Source organism: Volvox carteri (assembly GCF_000143455.1).
Source record: "Volvox carteri f. nagariensis unplaced genomic scaffold VOLCAscaffold_48, whole genome shotgun sequence".
Taxonomy (NCBI): domain Eukaryota; kingdom Viridiplantae; phylum Chlorophyta; class Chlorophyceae; order Chlamydomonadales; family Volvocaceae; genus Volvox; species Volvox carteri.
Window position 1 is genome coordinate 886,346 of NW_003307591.1, and position 15,312 is coordinate 901,657.

Genomic DNA, 15,312 nt, shown 5'->3' on the forward strand with positions numbered 1-15,312 from the left:
TTTCTGGTTAGCAGCTCCGCCGACTGTACGGTATCCTTGTGGACGGAGCGGGGCGTGCGTGTGGGTACCTTTGGGCAAAACACCTGGACCGTGGATGTGAGTAGTAGTGGAGGCAGGGGGGTGGGAGGGGGCCCGGGCGCTAGCACCGGGGGAGGGAGGGAAGGAGGGAAGGCGAGGGAGGGAGGAAGGTGGGGAAGTGCGTGCCGACTCGCGGCCATTGCGGGAGGGCATTAGGGAGGGCATTAGGGAGGGCATTAGGGAGGGCATTAGGGAGGGCATTGTTAGTTGAGCAGGAAGGCATGGGAAATACCACTCATTTACGTGTACGGCCCACCACCAGCTTCACCGCTGCGGCCTCTCTCTATCTCTCTTCCCATTCCGACCCTCCGCGCTCGGACGTTTTGGCCTCAGGAATCACCTTTCCCGTACTCACACGTACGCACATGTTCATGTCATCATTTTACACATGATGATACAAAAAAAGGTTTTCCTTCGCTGCTACTCGCACCTTGACACCGACACGGGCCGCCTCTTTTTATAATGTTTCTCAAAACCGCTGAGTTCGCAGGACCAGAGCACTTGGGCGGAGCGGGAGCAGTCGCCTCTGGATGTGAGAGACGGGGCCGGGGAGGGGCAGAAGGGATGGAGCTGGGCATAGGGGTGGCCGCGGAGGCGTGTAGCCAGGGGGGGCCCGATTTCGGGAGCTGGAGACGGACGAGGACTGAGGACATTGGAGGGAGGGCTGAGGAGTTAAGCATCAACACTCCCAGTTTGGGGCTTGAATCGGCTCTTGGGGACTTAGTGGAGCTCACCAGTATCTCGCTAGGGTTTGTATTGGGGATGTGGAAGGAAGGATTTGTGAGTGCAGGGGCACTCGCAGAACAGCTCTTGCTGGCTGTGGCAGTATATGTCATGTCCGGCTTCCGCTTAGGAGCCTCCCTTCCCCCCTTCGGTCTTTGGAGGATACGTTGACCGGCTAACTGTCCCCAACTGGCCATAACTGTTCCCAACTGCCTCTAACTGTCTCCAACTGCCCGTAACTGTCCCAAACTGTCTTTAACTGCCCGTAACTGTCCCCAACTGTCTCTAACTGCCCTTAACTGTCTCCAACTCTGCCCATAACTGCCAGGAACGAGACACGTGGATCATGGAAGCTTCGCGTATCATCCCGCGCTCCGATCCGGCAGCGTACGGCAACACGTCGACCAACGGAGTACAGCCAACCGCCAGCAGCGACTCGAGCCCAATCCGAGGAGGCGGCAGTGGCGGCGCGGCGGCGGCGGCATTGGAGGCGCTGGCAGGCCGGGCCTCACTCCCCCACGCGAGGACGATCACCGCGTCCCTCGGCTCGGCCAAGTCCATTGCGGCAGGGCCAGCTGCCTTTAGCGGCACCGGCGGCTCCGCCGCCGCGGCAGCGGCGGCGGCGGCGGCGGCGACAGCCGCCGCCGCCGCTGCCACCGCAGGTGGCAGCAGTGGCGGCGCCCCCACTGCCACCCCTGCCATCGGCCACACCACTAGCGGCCGCATGCTGCTGCGACCCGATAGCGCGCCGCCGGAGATCGCGTTGGTGTGCAGCGCTTCCATTGCGGCTCGGTTGGAGCGGCGAATATCTGTCAAGAGGATGATGTCGAAAACGCGCATGGCGGGGCCCGACGGCGGTGGCGGCGGCGGCGGCGACGATCCATCGTCGGCGGGCGCCGAAGGCCATGCCGCCTTGAAGGAGCCGACGCGCAGCACGGGCTCCGCGTTTGCATCATCAGGGTTTCAGAATAGCATTGCGGTTAACAGCGATGAGGAGGGCGGACGTGAGGATGAGGACGAGGATGTGGATGTTAGCAGCGCCAGCAGCAGCGACGATCATTCGAGTGACACGGAGGTGCCGACGGCGTTGTGGCTGTCGGAGTTTGAAGCAGCACGGCATCGGCGGCTGATGTTGGCGACGCAGCAGCGGGAGGCCGGTGGTGGCGGCGGCGGCAGCGGCTCCCGGGTGTACGGCGCTTCTGGGAGGATCGGCGTGGCGCACTTGCTCAAGGTATGGGGTGGCGGCAAGGGGCGGGGGGGAGTATGAAAAGGGAAGGGCATCATGGGAATCTTCTGCATCATTAATAACTGTGCAGAGCAGTAGCTGTCGTACAGTACGGCTTGTACTACTTGGGGTGGTTTATGTATACGCGCTGTAGCACTCTTGACATCACCTCTCGAGGGGCTTTATTGCTGTCAGCGACTGGAGAAGGGCTCTCTACTATTGGCCGCAGCGGGATAGTGGGGCGGTACGTTACATGTTGTGTGTGAGTGTGTGTCAGGCTTTACTTTGGAAGGAAAGAGGAACATCACCCCCGAGGTGTGACATATTTACTCGGGGACACCTAATACACACACGCAAACCATTCACGAGCGCTTTGTACATACACGCCTGCATACGCGTCCGTATATGTATGTTGTTACAGGGTGGTTAACTTCGCCAGCGGCCCCTTTCCCGGGGCAGTCCCTGCTCTCCCCTGCGAGAGGGGCACCCTAATCCGTCACCCCATCCGACTTCAGAATGTATTCGTTGGGTTCGGCAACTCACCACCAGCATCCAACCAAATCTAGCGGATCAACGGCACATCAACTTAGTTCCTGGTCAGCATACAAAAAATATATGCATACAAAAAACGACGTACGGACTCGGTTACATGACGTATACTGCCGTACAGGTTGCGGAGCTGTCGACGGTTCAGGAACGGCCAGGCAGTAGCTTTATGAGCAGCCGCAAGGGTGTGGCGACGGCGGCGGGGGTGATCAGCCAGCCTTCTGGGTCGCCTACGCGGCCGGGGGCGCCCACGGCGACGGCGATGATGACAGGCTCTGCTGCACGACATATGCTGTGATAATATCGAATGTTTTTTTATTAAGTGACCGTGTTCGAAACCAGCACAGTACATGTCAGGATGCATTACATGGATGCGGGTTCCTGGAGCTCTTAGGAACAGTACAACTACACAGAGGACGAAATGAGATGCAGCGAGATAAGGGGTTTGCTTTTTTGAGGTTTCCCGATCCGTCTTTACCTCCAGAAAATTTGGAAGTTCTTTTATTTGACCAGATCTGGTCAAATAAAAGATATCTGGTCTATAGCTATAGACCATGCAGAAGATTCTTCTAGAGACCACTCACCGGTAGGCAGGACTATTCCTCTCTTTTTCCCTGTGGTCGTTTTACACGTCCTATTTTATGTATAAACGTATTAGTTTTGGAACATTGTTACAGAGTCTTGCAGCTGGGGATGACTTGGTTGTGTGTTAATGAGAACCGCGGGGCGAGCACGGGGTGCAAAAAGAAAGGGGAAGGGGACGCGGAGGATGTCATGCATCATCGTATATAGTGGCTAAGCTGGTAGTTGAGCAGTCCAGTGCGGGGTTTGTGTCTCCTCCTTCTAGACCCTTTCGCCGGCGGCTGCTTTTGCTCTCTCCAGTTAAATAACTCGGCAGCTTGCAGATGCTTCCGGGAAGTACGGCCGTAGAGGCCGTAATTGTCGGAGCGACAGACGTGGACAATCGTTGGAGGCATGTGAGGGGTACTTTTGTGCACCTTTTAACCACCGACCTGACTCGGCCGACTCGACAGACACCTTGACAGGAACCGCAGTCGGCCAATCGGATTGAAGGCCTGGTACGTGATATAAACGTGCATTCCGGTGATGGGTACGGCACTGTACGGAAGCTCTACTGCATGAATGGTTCCCTGAACGAATGAGGCGGGGCCTTGCTTTTCTTACCGGTCTAGCTGGCTGATGGTGAAGTGCATATTATGGCACGGAGGTAAAACTATGTACTGGCCTTTTGGAGGAGGGCCCGAGATCAGCTCGGCGTACGAGAGGCAAAAGCGCAGGGAAACTGGGTTTGGGTAGAAGATCCCGGTAGTAATTAACCGCTGGCGGCGGATAGCTGCCAGCATGACACAAGCAAGTGGAGCTGGCATACTATTAGTAGTAGCTCGGAGCTGTGACACTGAGAGTGGGGGCAAACTGCAAAGTGCGCTATTATTAGGGCCCTTTTTCCGATGCAACATTGAGGAACCCCAGATCTATAGCCAGGTTTCCCCCATTTGTAACAGACCACCTTGGTAACTCTAGAATTACCAGATCTGCATGCAAGTCTTCATGCTTTTCAGGAGCGCAGCGTCGAAGTTAACGCCTGGCTTATCAGACTGTTTGTCATAGCGCTTTGGCATATCCGACGTGAAATATTGGTGCCCGACTGTGCAGCTGACCAGCTGTGCTGATAGTGAACCATCGGCTCACCCCTTCCTTTATCATCAGCCTGAGCCCGCGTTCCCAACCATGGACATTTTGACAGAACACCCGTGTTTGTTCTGCCATACTAACCACACCATCATGATTTGTTGTTGTGGCCAACCATCCAACATAACTCTGCTTCATCCGTTAGGATGCGCTATGTGCATTAATAGCCAGTGTGCAAACAGATACCTTGACTTCTGTGCTGGGAGTTCCCAAGCAGCCTCCCTCGCCTGAGATCCGCTTCAAAGAGCGTTTGTCGCTTCAGTCTGCATCGGAACGAACACAGACGGCAGCTCCCTATGTGTGCAATCCTCCTGCGAAATTTCACGGGTGCTCTATGTGTGTAATGTATAGGACTTCGCTTTTCATGCTTTCTGGCCAGCCCAGTTTGGTTAAGAGTTACACCCGACTCAAGAAGGATGAGACACGTTACAGGATTAAGTTTACAACACCTGTGTTAGGCTTGCAGCTGGCATCTCAGGATGAGGGTTGTGGGCCACAACTTGTGGCACCAGCTCAAGGGATGGGGATGGGACCTTGGCTGACAGCTTTCGGGTCTGAACACATCTGCAGGATGGGAATCATCCTGATTGAAGGGATGGGGATGGGACCCTGGCTGGCAGGATGGGATTGGGGGTTCCAGCTGTAGGATGAGGATGGGAACCCTGTCGGAGGGATGGAATTAGCACCGGCCCTTAAGATAGGCGATGGGGGACGGTTGCCCTGCCAGGATGGGAGGATGGCTTACCAGTACCCACCCTCAGGATTGGGGGATTGGACCCCCTTCGCAACCCTCTGAATGACGCAAGCGACTTTGCGCTGCTTCATGGTTCGTAGGAGAAGAGCCGGATACAACCGCAAATCTCCCCTGCAGCTGCGAGCTCGAGGTTGTTCGTCCGCTGGAGTAAAGGTTCCACGAAAGAAACGGCGATGGGATTACGAGGCGGAGATCCATTTTGCAAAAGTTTTGCTGATTTGGCAAAAGTGCGCAATGTCTACTGGTGCGGCACACCGGCCTGCTGTATAGCAGCCGCAGCAGTCGCAGCAGCAGCAGCAGTAGTAGTACCAGCCGCAGCAGTAGCAGCAGAAGCAGCAGCACTTCTTGCAGCGCGAAACAGTTACCGCCGCCTTCATATGGCGCTTCAGACACTACTCCCGTGTCGTTCAGGAGAACGGTGGGGATACGGCAGCGCCCCGCAAGCCTTAGCCCTCTCAGTGGCTATTGCCGCTGATAGATGTAGACAGCTAAGCACACAACAGAGAACTAGGAGGAGGGAGCGACGCATTTAAGCGCTGTGTACGAGAGAATTATAGCGCTGTGCAGTGACAGAAGGGCACCCTTTGGCCACCAGAAGTCGGCAAACCGATTTCTTCAGCTGCTGGGCACTCAGCGTTATTTCGCTCATTCCAAAAATGTTTCGGGCGCTGGTAGGAAAGACTGTTTTCGGATGTTTTCCGCAGCCGCAGCATGTATGATGGGTGGGACAGAGGGGGTCATATCTTTTCATCCTGCGGCTGCCACCCGGCAGACCCTGCCTTCCCCAGGTATACAGATAGGTATACACGTGATGTTGTAAACAACAGTGCCTATCAGGGTTCGACACTGACCTTCCTGAAACTTGCGGGCTCCTCCGTACCTCCCAAATTTTCCTAACGGAGGCGCCCCCGTACCAGGCTCCTATACCGGCCGAAAACCTTACGGGGGCCCCCGTAACCCCCACAAAACCTTTACGGGGGCACTGTCCTTGGCTGAAACGCTGTGGAAAGTGACGCTTTGCATTTTTTTGCCCTGTAAATCGTTATTTTCGTTATTTTCTCGTGAACCATTACACTCGGGGACACGGCACACTCAGTGAAAGCCAAGCGCCTTGGCCGCCGCGGCCGCCCATCCCTTCTGCTCCTCAACATGATCTTCACCCGATACGTCCGTACTGCTATCTGAAATAATACTAAAGAATGGGCTTTCACGGATTCGAACAAGCTGGGCGGCAAGGATGACTTCGCTCAGAACGCGCATAGCCATGACGAAATAGCGGTACTGGTTGTACTTGAAGTGGATGCCCGGAAGCCCAGCCGCCGTTAGCATGAGAAGCATGCTCGGCAGCTTAAGCATGGGAATATGTACCGTAAGGCCTCTTATAAATCCTTAAAATCCTTACGGGGGCCCCCGTAACCGGCCTTCGGCTGGTCCGGGGGCGGCCCAGTACGGGGGCGCTTCACGCTGCAAAATCCTTACGGGGGCCACTGTAAAGTCCTACGGGCCCGTACGGGGATACCGAAAAAAGGCCAAAAACTTACGGGCCCCGTACGGGGTGTCGAACCCTGGTGCCTATACAGGTGCGTGTGTACACGAGTGCCTATTACAAGACCGCTATAGGCATCACGTAATATGTGATGCTGTTTACATGACAGCCTATACCTGACCTTGTTTAGGCTATGCTGTATACTTGCCAGCCCTACCAAAATGAAACCGCTTTAAGAGCGCTCTCAACGCGATCTTAAGCCATATAAAGCACAAGTTGATGCCGCTGTTAAGGACGTGTTCACATGTGGGCGAATCAGGGTTGATTCATGCGAATTGGACTCTGAATTGGACCTGATTGGACCCGAATCGGAATTGGGGTCCGGGGGGGCCTCTTCGGGTATGATTCGACGTGATTCACAGTTTTCTTTCTCAAATCAAAGTTGTTTAACAAACCGCTTCTCATAATTACCATTACAATACTATAGGAACATTTTCCAATTGTTAATTCACGCAAAGCGCACCGAGCATTTTTCACGAACTCCTGCAGCTATGTATGTACAAGCCTGGTGATAAATTTCGCCATAGAAACGATACTTATACTGTTCTGTTCCTAGATAATGCTGGCTTGCCTTGGGTGATGGGGCGTAGCCGCGATTCCAGTTGCCGTGCAGCGAATCGTATGTGAACACAATTCAGAAAGCCGCCCCGAATCGGACTCCCAATCAGACTCTCCATTGGACTACATGTGAACACACCCTAAGAGCGTTCTGAGAACGCTCTTATCTGCCATGTTTTAAGATTGTGCCTTCTCAAGCGTTCTTAAGCAATCTCAAGAGAGCGCTCTTTGCAGGGAATCTCAAGCGTTCTCAGCGATCTTACCCGTTCTCAAGGACATTCTCAAACCATTTTCTCACGCATTCTTAAGCAATCTTTCACCACTCTCAAGCGTTCTTACACCGTTCTCTCACCATTCTTAAGCGTTCTTAAAGCGTTCTCAAGCGTTCTTACACCGTTCTCTCACCATTCTTAAGCGTTCTTACAGTGTTCTCAAGCGTTCTTACACCGTTCTCTCACCATTCTTAAGCGTTCTTACAGCGTTCTTACAGCGTTCTCTCACCATTCTTAAGCGTTCTTACACCGTTCTTACACTGTTCTCTCACCATTCTTAAGCGTTCTTACAGCATTCTCAAGCGTTCTCACAGGATTCTCAAGTATTCTTGCAGCGTTCTCAAGCGTTGTTACAGTGTTCTCAAGCATTCCGTCCCCCAGCATTCTTAAACCGTTCTTAAGGGCGCCTTCAAACAGAGGTATGCCCAACAAAAACCTAGGGCCACCATCTCACTAGAGCCCGATTCTCACAGCAGACCACTTTCCCATTCGGGCAGACACACATATGAGGTCCAGGTCCACCATGCCAGCACTTATACCTACAACATATCTACAATCACACGCTCAATCCATGCTGGAACTGCATATGGTACTGCAGCATACCAAATGAATGAGTGTTATGATGGATCCCTGAACGCGATCACAAGGCCTATGCTGAGGGGCTCGCAACAAGGCGCATGGACAGGACAGCCCAATAGCCAAGTACAGCCCCACACACCGCCTACACTTCCCACACCTAAGGTGGTTCCTAACAGGGCGTGTATCACTCCAAGTCCACCGCATCCAACTGCTTCTTGCTCAGCCCAGTGGTCCTCATGGCCCACTGGACTGCGGTCATCTTGCCCTTGACTGCGAGCAATCCCACAATGGGCCATCGCACCTGCAGACAGAAGCAACCAGAACAAAGTCAACACATGTGATGCAGACGTGCTATCACAGCTCAACCTTGATTTACCTTCTGGAAGAGGCGGAGTGGCCGGTCGTTTAGTGCAAAGGACTGGCCAGTCGGGGGAATGTGCACAGTGCCAAGGTCCTTGATGACTGCCATGGCGCGGCCAATCACCAGGAGATCAGTGCAGCCGTCAGCGGTCTCGTCATCCTGTATGTTCATAGGGGGTAAGAGGCCAGGCGGCAGTTACAAGCATGCAGACGGAAGTTCTTTGTTAGGGTACAAACACATACAGACACACAGCAGACCGCCTGTCAGACAGCGTGTAAGCTTACCAGGTCGCCCAATAGTAATCCAGCCCCCAAAGCCTCGGGCTTGATGTCCTTCTTCTTACATGCTCCAACAAGGAAGCAGCCCTTGGTCTTCCCCACGAGGTCACATTCTTGCAGGTATGCAAGGTGCCCGTCAGCAGCTGTGTAGTGTTGCAGCTCTTTGTCATTGTCGTCCAGCAGGGCCTGCCACATGCCCTGGTGAACAGCTGGCAGAGCAGCCCCAGCCCCAGCGTCCCTGTTGTCCCCGCTGGGTCCAGGCTCTGTGCCATTGTCGGGGGCTGCCTCCGGCTGGATGTTTTCAACGGGTGGGCTGCCCTCATCATCATCTTCGACAGCTTTGGCCTTGACCTCCTTCTCGTTGGCCTTGGTGTTCTCCTCCTCCTCCTCTTCCTCCTCCTCAGATGCGTGGCCTGCATACATAGACACTGCACGCGTTAGTTCCCTACCAAAATGGAAGCATGCTAAAGAATGTTCCTGAGAACACTAAGAATGCTAAGAACGGCTTGAGAATGCTGGTGCTGCTGAGAATGATCTTATGCCAGTCTCAAGCATTCTTATGACGGTTTTACGAAAGAATGGCTTTGAGAATGCAACAGTGCGGAAAACTTAGCAGAAACACGCACAAGTTACAGTGGTTTGCCCCTTCCATATATAGCTCAAGCAGGAAACAGAGAGTCAGTCCTGTATTCTGAAATAAGTTCATAGTGATAAAATCATCCACAAGACCGACCATGAGGGCCCCTACTGCTCTGGACCCGCGGGTAAGGCCCTTCGAAAACTAGTACTGGCTGGCACCAGGAAGTCGCCCCAGTATACAAGCGAAGCAGACATGCCCCAACAATGAACTATCCAACGAAGGATTTAGTCAGTCAACGTATGGAACGGGCCCCAAGCAATTTCTGTCGATTTGCATAGTAATGTGCCACTCCCATTACCTATTACTTCACCAATACGTCCCTGTGCACAACATTCATTCGGTTATCCATCAGCCATACCATCAGCTGTACCTTCATTGAGAAGCCCCGCCCAGGCCACGGTCCGACCATTCGAGGGCCTGGGTGACCATGCCCACCAGTCCCCACGATTTGCCCTCCACTCCACCAATGTGTTACTAACGATTGCCCCTCAAGAGCAAGCCACAAGGGATTCAGAGGTCTTGCAGCGCTAATATTAATGTGCTGCTACCGTGACCTCGCCCATGGGGTCTGTGGCTGCAGGGCCTCCCAGCCAGCCACCCGCATGAAGCTGTAGCTTCTTGAAAGAACACACAGGGCGCCCCGCTTACTGGGGTGTGGCAAGATGTGCACCCGGCAAGGCGCAACATCCTCAGCCAGGTAGTAACGAGAGCCTGTGTTGGACACACTGGCAGCCCTGGCATCCACCAAGGGGACATTCATGAACTGGTCGACTGCAACTTCGGCATCACTGTTGTTCCCTAGCAGGGGAGCATGCCATTCGACCTCCAGCACCACATCGAACTTATCCCTGTTCAATGGTGACCTGTAGCGGTACAAGCCCAGCACCTTCCCCGCCCACATTTTGTCGCTGGAGTTGCATCTCCGGGTGATGAACCAGCAGGCCTGTGATGTCTTAGGCTTGTTGCTATCGAATGCAGTGAGTTCCACGTTGTTGTTGAACTTGATGGCCACGAGCTTCTCCAAGAACCTGCCTGCGAGATGTATACCACTGACCGGCTTTGACCCCAACAGCAAACCCGGCTGCACCCACACATCTTGACACCACAGCTCACTGAGGCAGCACTTGGCAAGCACCTACAGATGCAGGCAAGAGGCACACCAGCAGATAGGTACAGCATGGTCGCTCAAGGTGGTGAGTGTATTTACCAAGTTGTAGCGATGAAGACAGGCATGCATCACAGGGCAGTCACACCAGGTTTCACACCTTGCTCCGCATGGACACAGAGCCATGGCTGTCCCGGTGCAACAGCGTCCTTCTTGAATGGGTCCTTAGCCTCAGGTGTGAAAGATAGTCGGACAGGAATGGCCCCGGGGTCGTGTCATCAGTCCACTGCTCCCACAGCCAGGCGGTGAAAACACCAAATAAATCAGAGTAGTCGGTGCTGTGGTGCAGGTAAGTCTCATGCATCTCCAGGAGGAAGCCTTCCGGAAGGGTCTCACACCGTGCCTGCTTAAATCCTATTGCAGCGTTTCCGGAGATAGTGTCAACGCTGGGGCCGGTGGAATTAGTGACCGTCCAATATGCCTTCTGCTGATGGGTCAACTTTCCAGCGGACACGGTGTCCTGTGGGGGTTCAAAAGTGCAGAGGCCCTCGGGTAACCTCTCAGCAGCTAGAATCACCGACTCCTTATGTATCCAGCTGCGCATACAGGTAGCCTCGGGGTACTGCTTGTTCTTCATCAGCTTCACCAAATGGTTCCACAGTGATTCGTAGCCCCACATCACGGTTGTGAAACTTGGCCCAAGGTGTTCAATTCACTCCGTGAGGTGCAGCAGCTGATGCAACTTCATGTCTAGTTTGCAGGAAGGCAGGTGAATCTCCATCAGTGTCACGGCACGAGCGACACCATGGAGGATTGGCAAGCAGTCCTCCCGCGGCACGGCCTTGTCCATCAGGAAGGACACGCTGCAGAGCAGCTGCAGCATCACCTCAAGCTGAGGAGAACCGATTCCAGTGGCGTGGCCAAAGATGTAGGCTCCATATGGGCTAGCAAGAAAGCACCATGTGTGCATCTTCACACTCTTTCCAGGCTTGAAGAGGCTGCGCAGGCGTGATCCGCCACCGTCCCTTGAGGGGATGACTGCTGCCACCGATCCCACAGCTGAGGCCATCCGATCAATGCTGGGTGTCAACCATGGCGTCCCCTCCCACGTCCGTCTGTTGACGTTGAGCTCATGCCTGCAAGAGTGATGTGCACAGCCGGCAAATGAATTTTGTTAAGGTAGCCTTGCTGTGTCACCCAACCGACGGTCTCACTTCACTGCACTGCAAAGCAACTCACGGTTCTGGACATACTCACTGGCGGACGGCATCAGTCACCCGGGCGCCACCCATGGCAAGCTTGAAAAGATCACGCGAGCTGTTGGCTAGCGTATGCATGGAGTCGTAGTGGAGGCCCAGGTCCGTGTTGAAGTGGTCGAGGTCCAACAGGGCAAGGTGGTGCAGCGCCTGCATGACAAAGGCGATTGCAGACGTGAATGCTGCAGGAGTTGTCTGGTGCAGGGTTATAGTGCATAATGACGGGAACACTGGATACTGGTAGGTCCGCCACCCATTCTTTCCCTCCATTGTAACACCCCATACTTACTGGTGCAGATTCCACCTCGCCACCATGGGTGGGCACCTGCATTGGCAGTGTCCAAAGTTATTTACATGTGTTATCCTGTGCACAACAAACATTGGTCCCTACCGGAGTCATGGCCACGAGCTCCACCTTTGTCCGTACTGCTGGCAGAGGCTCATTGGCTGTCCTTGTGATAGACTGTCCTGTGGCATCTGAGATGGGGTTCAGCACACTGGCAGGCAGCCTAATTGGGTCGTCACCGTCCAGCCACGTCCATGCTCCGGGATAGTTGTACTTGTCCCTACAAACACGGAGGGGGGTTAAGAACGTTCTTAACTCGTTCTTAGCCCAGCCAAATTGATAAAATTGAATAACCATTAGAACGTTCTTACACCGTTCTAAGAACGTTCTAAGAACGTTCGTAAGGCATCCGTTTATCTTAAAACCATTCTTTGAAATTCTTTAGCATTCTTTGGGGCCCAGCAGTCTTAGGTATTCTCTTCCATTCTATGGGGTGTTCTTATTCGTTCTTAGACCAACTTAGTGTTAAAGCATACTTAGCTGCTCTTTGGCCGGTTTTAACCATTCTTATCATAGGGTTGCTAAGTATGGCACTCGTTCTTAAGTCTCATTCTTAAGAAATAAAACCACTCTTTACCATTCTTTAGCATTCTTTAGGGCCAGCAGTCTTATGTATTCTTTTCGTTCTTTGGGGTGTTCTTATACATTCTTAGGCCAACTTATTCATTCTTTGCCTAAAGCATACTTAGCTGCTCTTTGGCCGGTTTTAACCGTTCTTACCATAGGTTCGCTAAGTATGGCACTCATTCTTAAGTCATATTCTCAGGAAATTCTTTTTGCTGCTTACATTCTTAAGCCTTAAAAAATGTGGGATTCTTAAGGGTCATGATGAAAATTCAAACACACGTTTCGACCTCTGCATTCTCACATGCACCTCTATTGGTAGGCGCCCTTTATTAGGGTATCCACATGTAGGTTATTCTTACATTGAAATCCATCTCGCGTATTGTATTGGAATCGAACCTAAGACTGCGATACTATTATACTATAATGTTTCCCTAAACCTATGCTGTAATAAACGACACCTCAACTTAAATTGTTGTCACAGCCTCCAAAGGTTCTGTATCTATTCTAAAACGTGTGCGTATACTATGAGCTGCGCCAAGTGCCGTACACGAACATATGTGCGTGTACGACAAACAACTCAACACCTGTTCAGCAACTCAGCTATCAGCCCTGGCCCCTGTACAAAAACCTGGCGTGCAGCCTGACATGGCCACATACCTGCTGCAGCCCACTGCCCAACACCATCCCTGGCTGCTGCAGCTGCATGAAAAACAAGAGGCGCCCCGAGGCCACTGCCATGTTTAGCTGAATCCAAATGGAAGCATCCTTGCTTGCCATGGAGAGGCTGGCAGACTCATGTGTTTTCTACAAGCCCCCACAAGAAGAGTTTGGGGCTACTGAAACTGTAGCAGTCGCTCACCTGGGCGGACTACTGGCTTTGCGGAAGCGTGGAATTTAGAGTCCTCGCTGAGGCAGGGAGAAGTCCAACCCAGCAACAAGCACTAGCATACATAGACCCGTACGAAACAATCCGAGACAGCGGCAGCGGAGTCTTGAACTCTGAACACCAAGTAGTCATGATACTTAAGTGCCTCACCATGGCACCCCACCCAGGTAGCTTACATCTCGGCCTACCTGCCGGAGATTCCCTACTACGTTCCTGCCGTGCTAGGATACTGTCGGTGTATCCTCCGGTGGCAGGTTGGTACAGGAGGGTATCCTCTGGTGGCAAGGTGGTACAGGAGGGTACCCTCCGGTGGCAAGGTGGTACAGGAGGGTATCCTCCGATGGCAGGGTGGTACAGGAGGGTACCCTCCGGTGGCAAGGTGGTACAGGAGGGTACCCTCCGGTGGCAAGGTGGTACAGGAGGGTACCCTCCGGTGGCAGGGTGGTACTGGAGGGTACCCTCCGGTGGCAGGGTGGTACAGGAGGGTACCCTCCAGTGGCAAGGTGGTACTGGAGGGTACCCTCCGGTGGCAGGGTGGTACAGGAGGGTACTCTCTGGTGGCAGGGTGGTACAGGAGGGTACCCTCCGGAGGCAAGGTGGTACATGTACAGGAGGATACTCTCCGGTGGCAGAGTGGTACAAGAGGGTACTCTCTGGTGGCAGGGTGGTACAGGAGGGTACTCTGAAAACTACATCAGTTGGTGATTTCAAAAGGACCTGTTTGATGGCTACCAGAAAGGTTATGGGCCAAAAATGGAGAGGGGGGCTTAACTAGGCATTCTTTTACCCCTTCTGGAAGGGTATGCCCGGAAGCAGAAGCCCGGTACAGGAGGGTACTCTCCGGTGGCAGGGTGGTACAGGAGGGTACTCTCCGGTGGCAGGGTGGTACAGGAGGGTACTCTCGGGTGGCAAGGTGGTACAGGAGGGTATCCTCCAGTGGCAAGGTGGTACAGGAGGGTATTCTCCAGTGGCAAGGTGGTACAGGAGGGTACCCTCCGGTGGCAGGGTGGTACAGGAGGGTATCCTCCGGTGGCAGGGTGGTACAGGAGGGTACCCTCCAGTGGCAAGGTGGTACTGGAGGGTACCCTCCGGTGGCAGGGTGGTACAGGAGGGTACCCTCCGGTGGCAAGGTGGTACAGGAGGGTACCCTCCGATGGCAGGGTGGTACAGCAGGGTACCCTCCGGCGGCAAGGTGGTACAGGAGGGTACCCTCCGGTGGCAAGGTGGTACAGGAGGGTACCCTCCGGTGGCAGGGTGGTACAGAAGGGTACCCTCCAGTGGCAGGGTGGTACAGGAGGGTACCCTCCGGTGGCAGGGTGGTACAGGAGGGTATCCTCCGGTGGCAGGGTGGTACAGGAGGGTATCCTCCAGTGGCAAGGTGGTACAGGAGGGTACCCTCCAGTGGCAAGGTGGTACAGGAGGGTACCCTCCGGTGGCAAGGTGGTACAGGAGGGTACCCTCCGGTGGCAGGGTGGTACAGGAGGGTACCCTCCGGTGGCAAGGTGGTACAGGAGGGTATCCTCCGGTGGCAGGGTGGTACAGGAGGGTACCCTCCGGTGGCAAGGTGGTTCAGGAGTAGGGTTGGAAGTCATCTAAGACTAAACTTCTTAACTTTTATGAGAACCTTTAGAAACTAAACCTAGCTAATATCTATAGATATTAGATGGCCTTTTTTGGCGCCTTAGATGTACGGCAGCTCCGAAACCTTAGCAGAGACCTTAGGTGGTCCTGAGAAACTTTAGGTGAAGCTGTCTGAGGACTCATCGAATAGTTACTGAGTTACATTCCCAATGGCTGACGTCGGTGAAGCCTCTGGCAAGCCGCCGAAGGGCAAGCACGAGTCCAGCAAGGATACTTACACCTACAATGGCAAGGAGTACTC

General features: G+C 53.8%; 4 protein-coding genes across 4 annotated transcripts in view; 2 read left to right on the forward strand and 2 right to left on the reverse strand.

Annotated features, from left to right (window-relative positions):
* The window catches only part of VOLCADRAFT_96020 (uncharacterized protein), a gene marked incomplete at both ends in the record, with an annotated part of 13,507 nt that extends 10,637 nt beyond the window's left edge, over positions 1 to 2,870 (forward strand). The window contains 2 exons of the mRNA XM_002955036.1: positions 1,130 to 2,032; positions 2,697 to 2,870. Of these exons, the coding sequence (XP_002955082.1) occupies positions 1,130 to 2,032; positions 2,697 to 2,870 (1,077 nt within the window). The remainder of the gene's footprint in view (positions 1 to 1,129; positions 2,033 to 2,696) is intronic.
* A 4,735-nt stretch (positions 2,871 to 7,605) lies between these two features.
* On the reverse strand, positions 7,606 to 9,053 carry VOLCADRAFT_106665 (uncharacterized protein; the record flags this gene model as incomplete). The annotated part of the gene is made up of 4 exons (XM_002955096.1): positions 7,606 to 7,653; positions 7,696 to 8,292; positions 8,368 to 8,511; positions 8,637 to 9,053. The coding sequence occupies 3 exons, from the start codon at positions 9,051 to 9,053 to the stop codon at positions 8,176 to 8,178; spliced, it is 678 nt and encodes a 225-aa protein (XP_002955142.1). The 3' UTR covers positions 7,606 to 7,653; positions 7,696 to 8,175.
* Positions 9,054 to 9,814: 761 nt separating this feature from the next.
* On the reverse strand, positions 9,815 to 12,274 carry jtnpB5-2 (jordan transposition protein; the record flags this gene model as incomplete). The annotated part of the gene is made up of 6 exons (XM_002955097.1): positions 9,815 to 10,405; positions 10,536 to 10,971; positions 11,092 to 11,511; positions 11,633 to 11,781; positions 11,921 to 11,956; positions 12,023 to 12,274. The coding sequence occupies 6 exons, from the start codon at positions 12,272 to 12,274 to the stop codon at positions 9,815 to 9,817; spliced, it is 1,884 nt and encodes a 627-aa protein (XP_002955143.1).
* A 794-nt stretch (positions 12,275 to 13,068) lies between these two features.
* VOLCADRAFT_96023 (uncharacterized protein) overlaps positions 13,069 to 15,312 on the forward strand; it is a gene marked incomplete at both ends in the record, with an annotated part of 3,910 nt that continues 1,666 nt past the window's right edge. The window contains 3 exons of the mRNA XM_002955037.1: positions 13,069 to 13,101; positions 13,598 to 14,097; positions 14,230 to 14,994. Of these exons, the coding sequence (XP_002955083.1) occupies positions 13,069 to 13,101; positions 13,598 to 14,097; positions 14,230 to 14,994 (1,298 nt within the window). The remainder of the gene's footprint in view (positions 13,102 to 13,597; positions 14,098 to 14,229; positions 14,995 to 15,312) is intronic.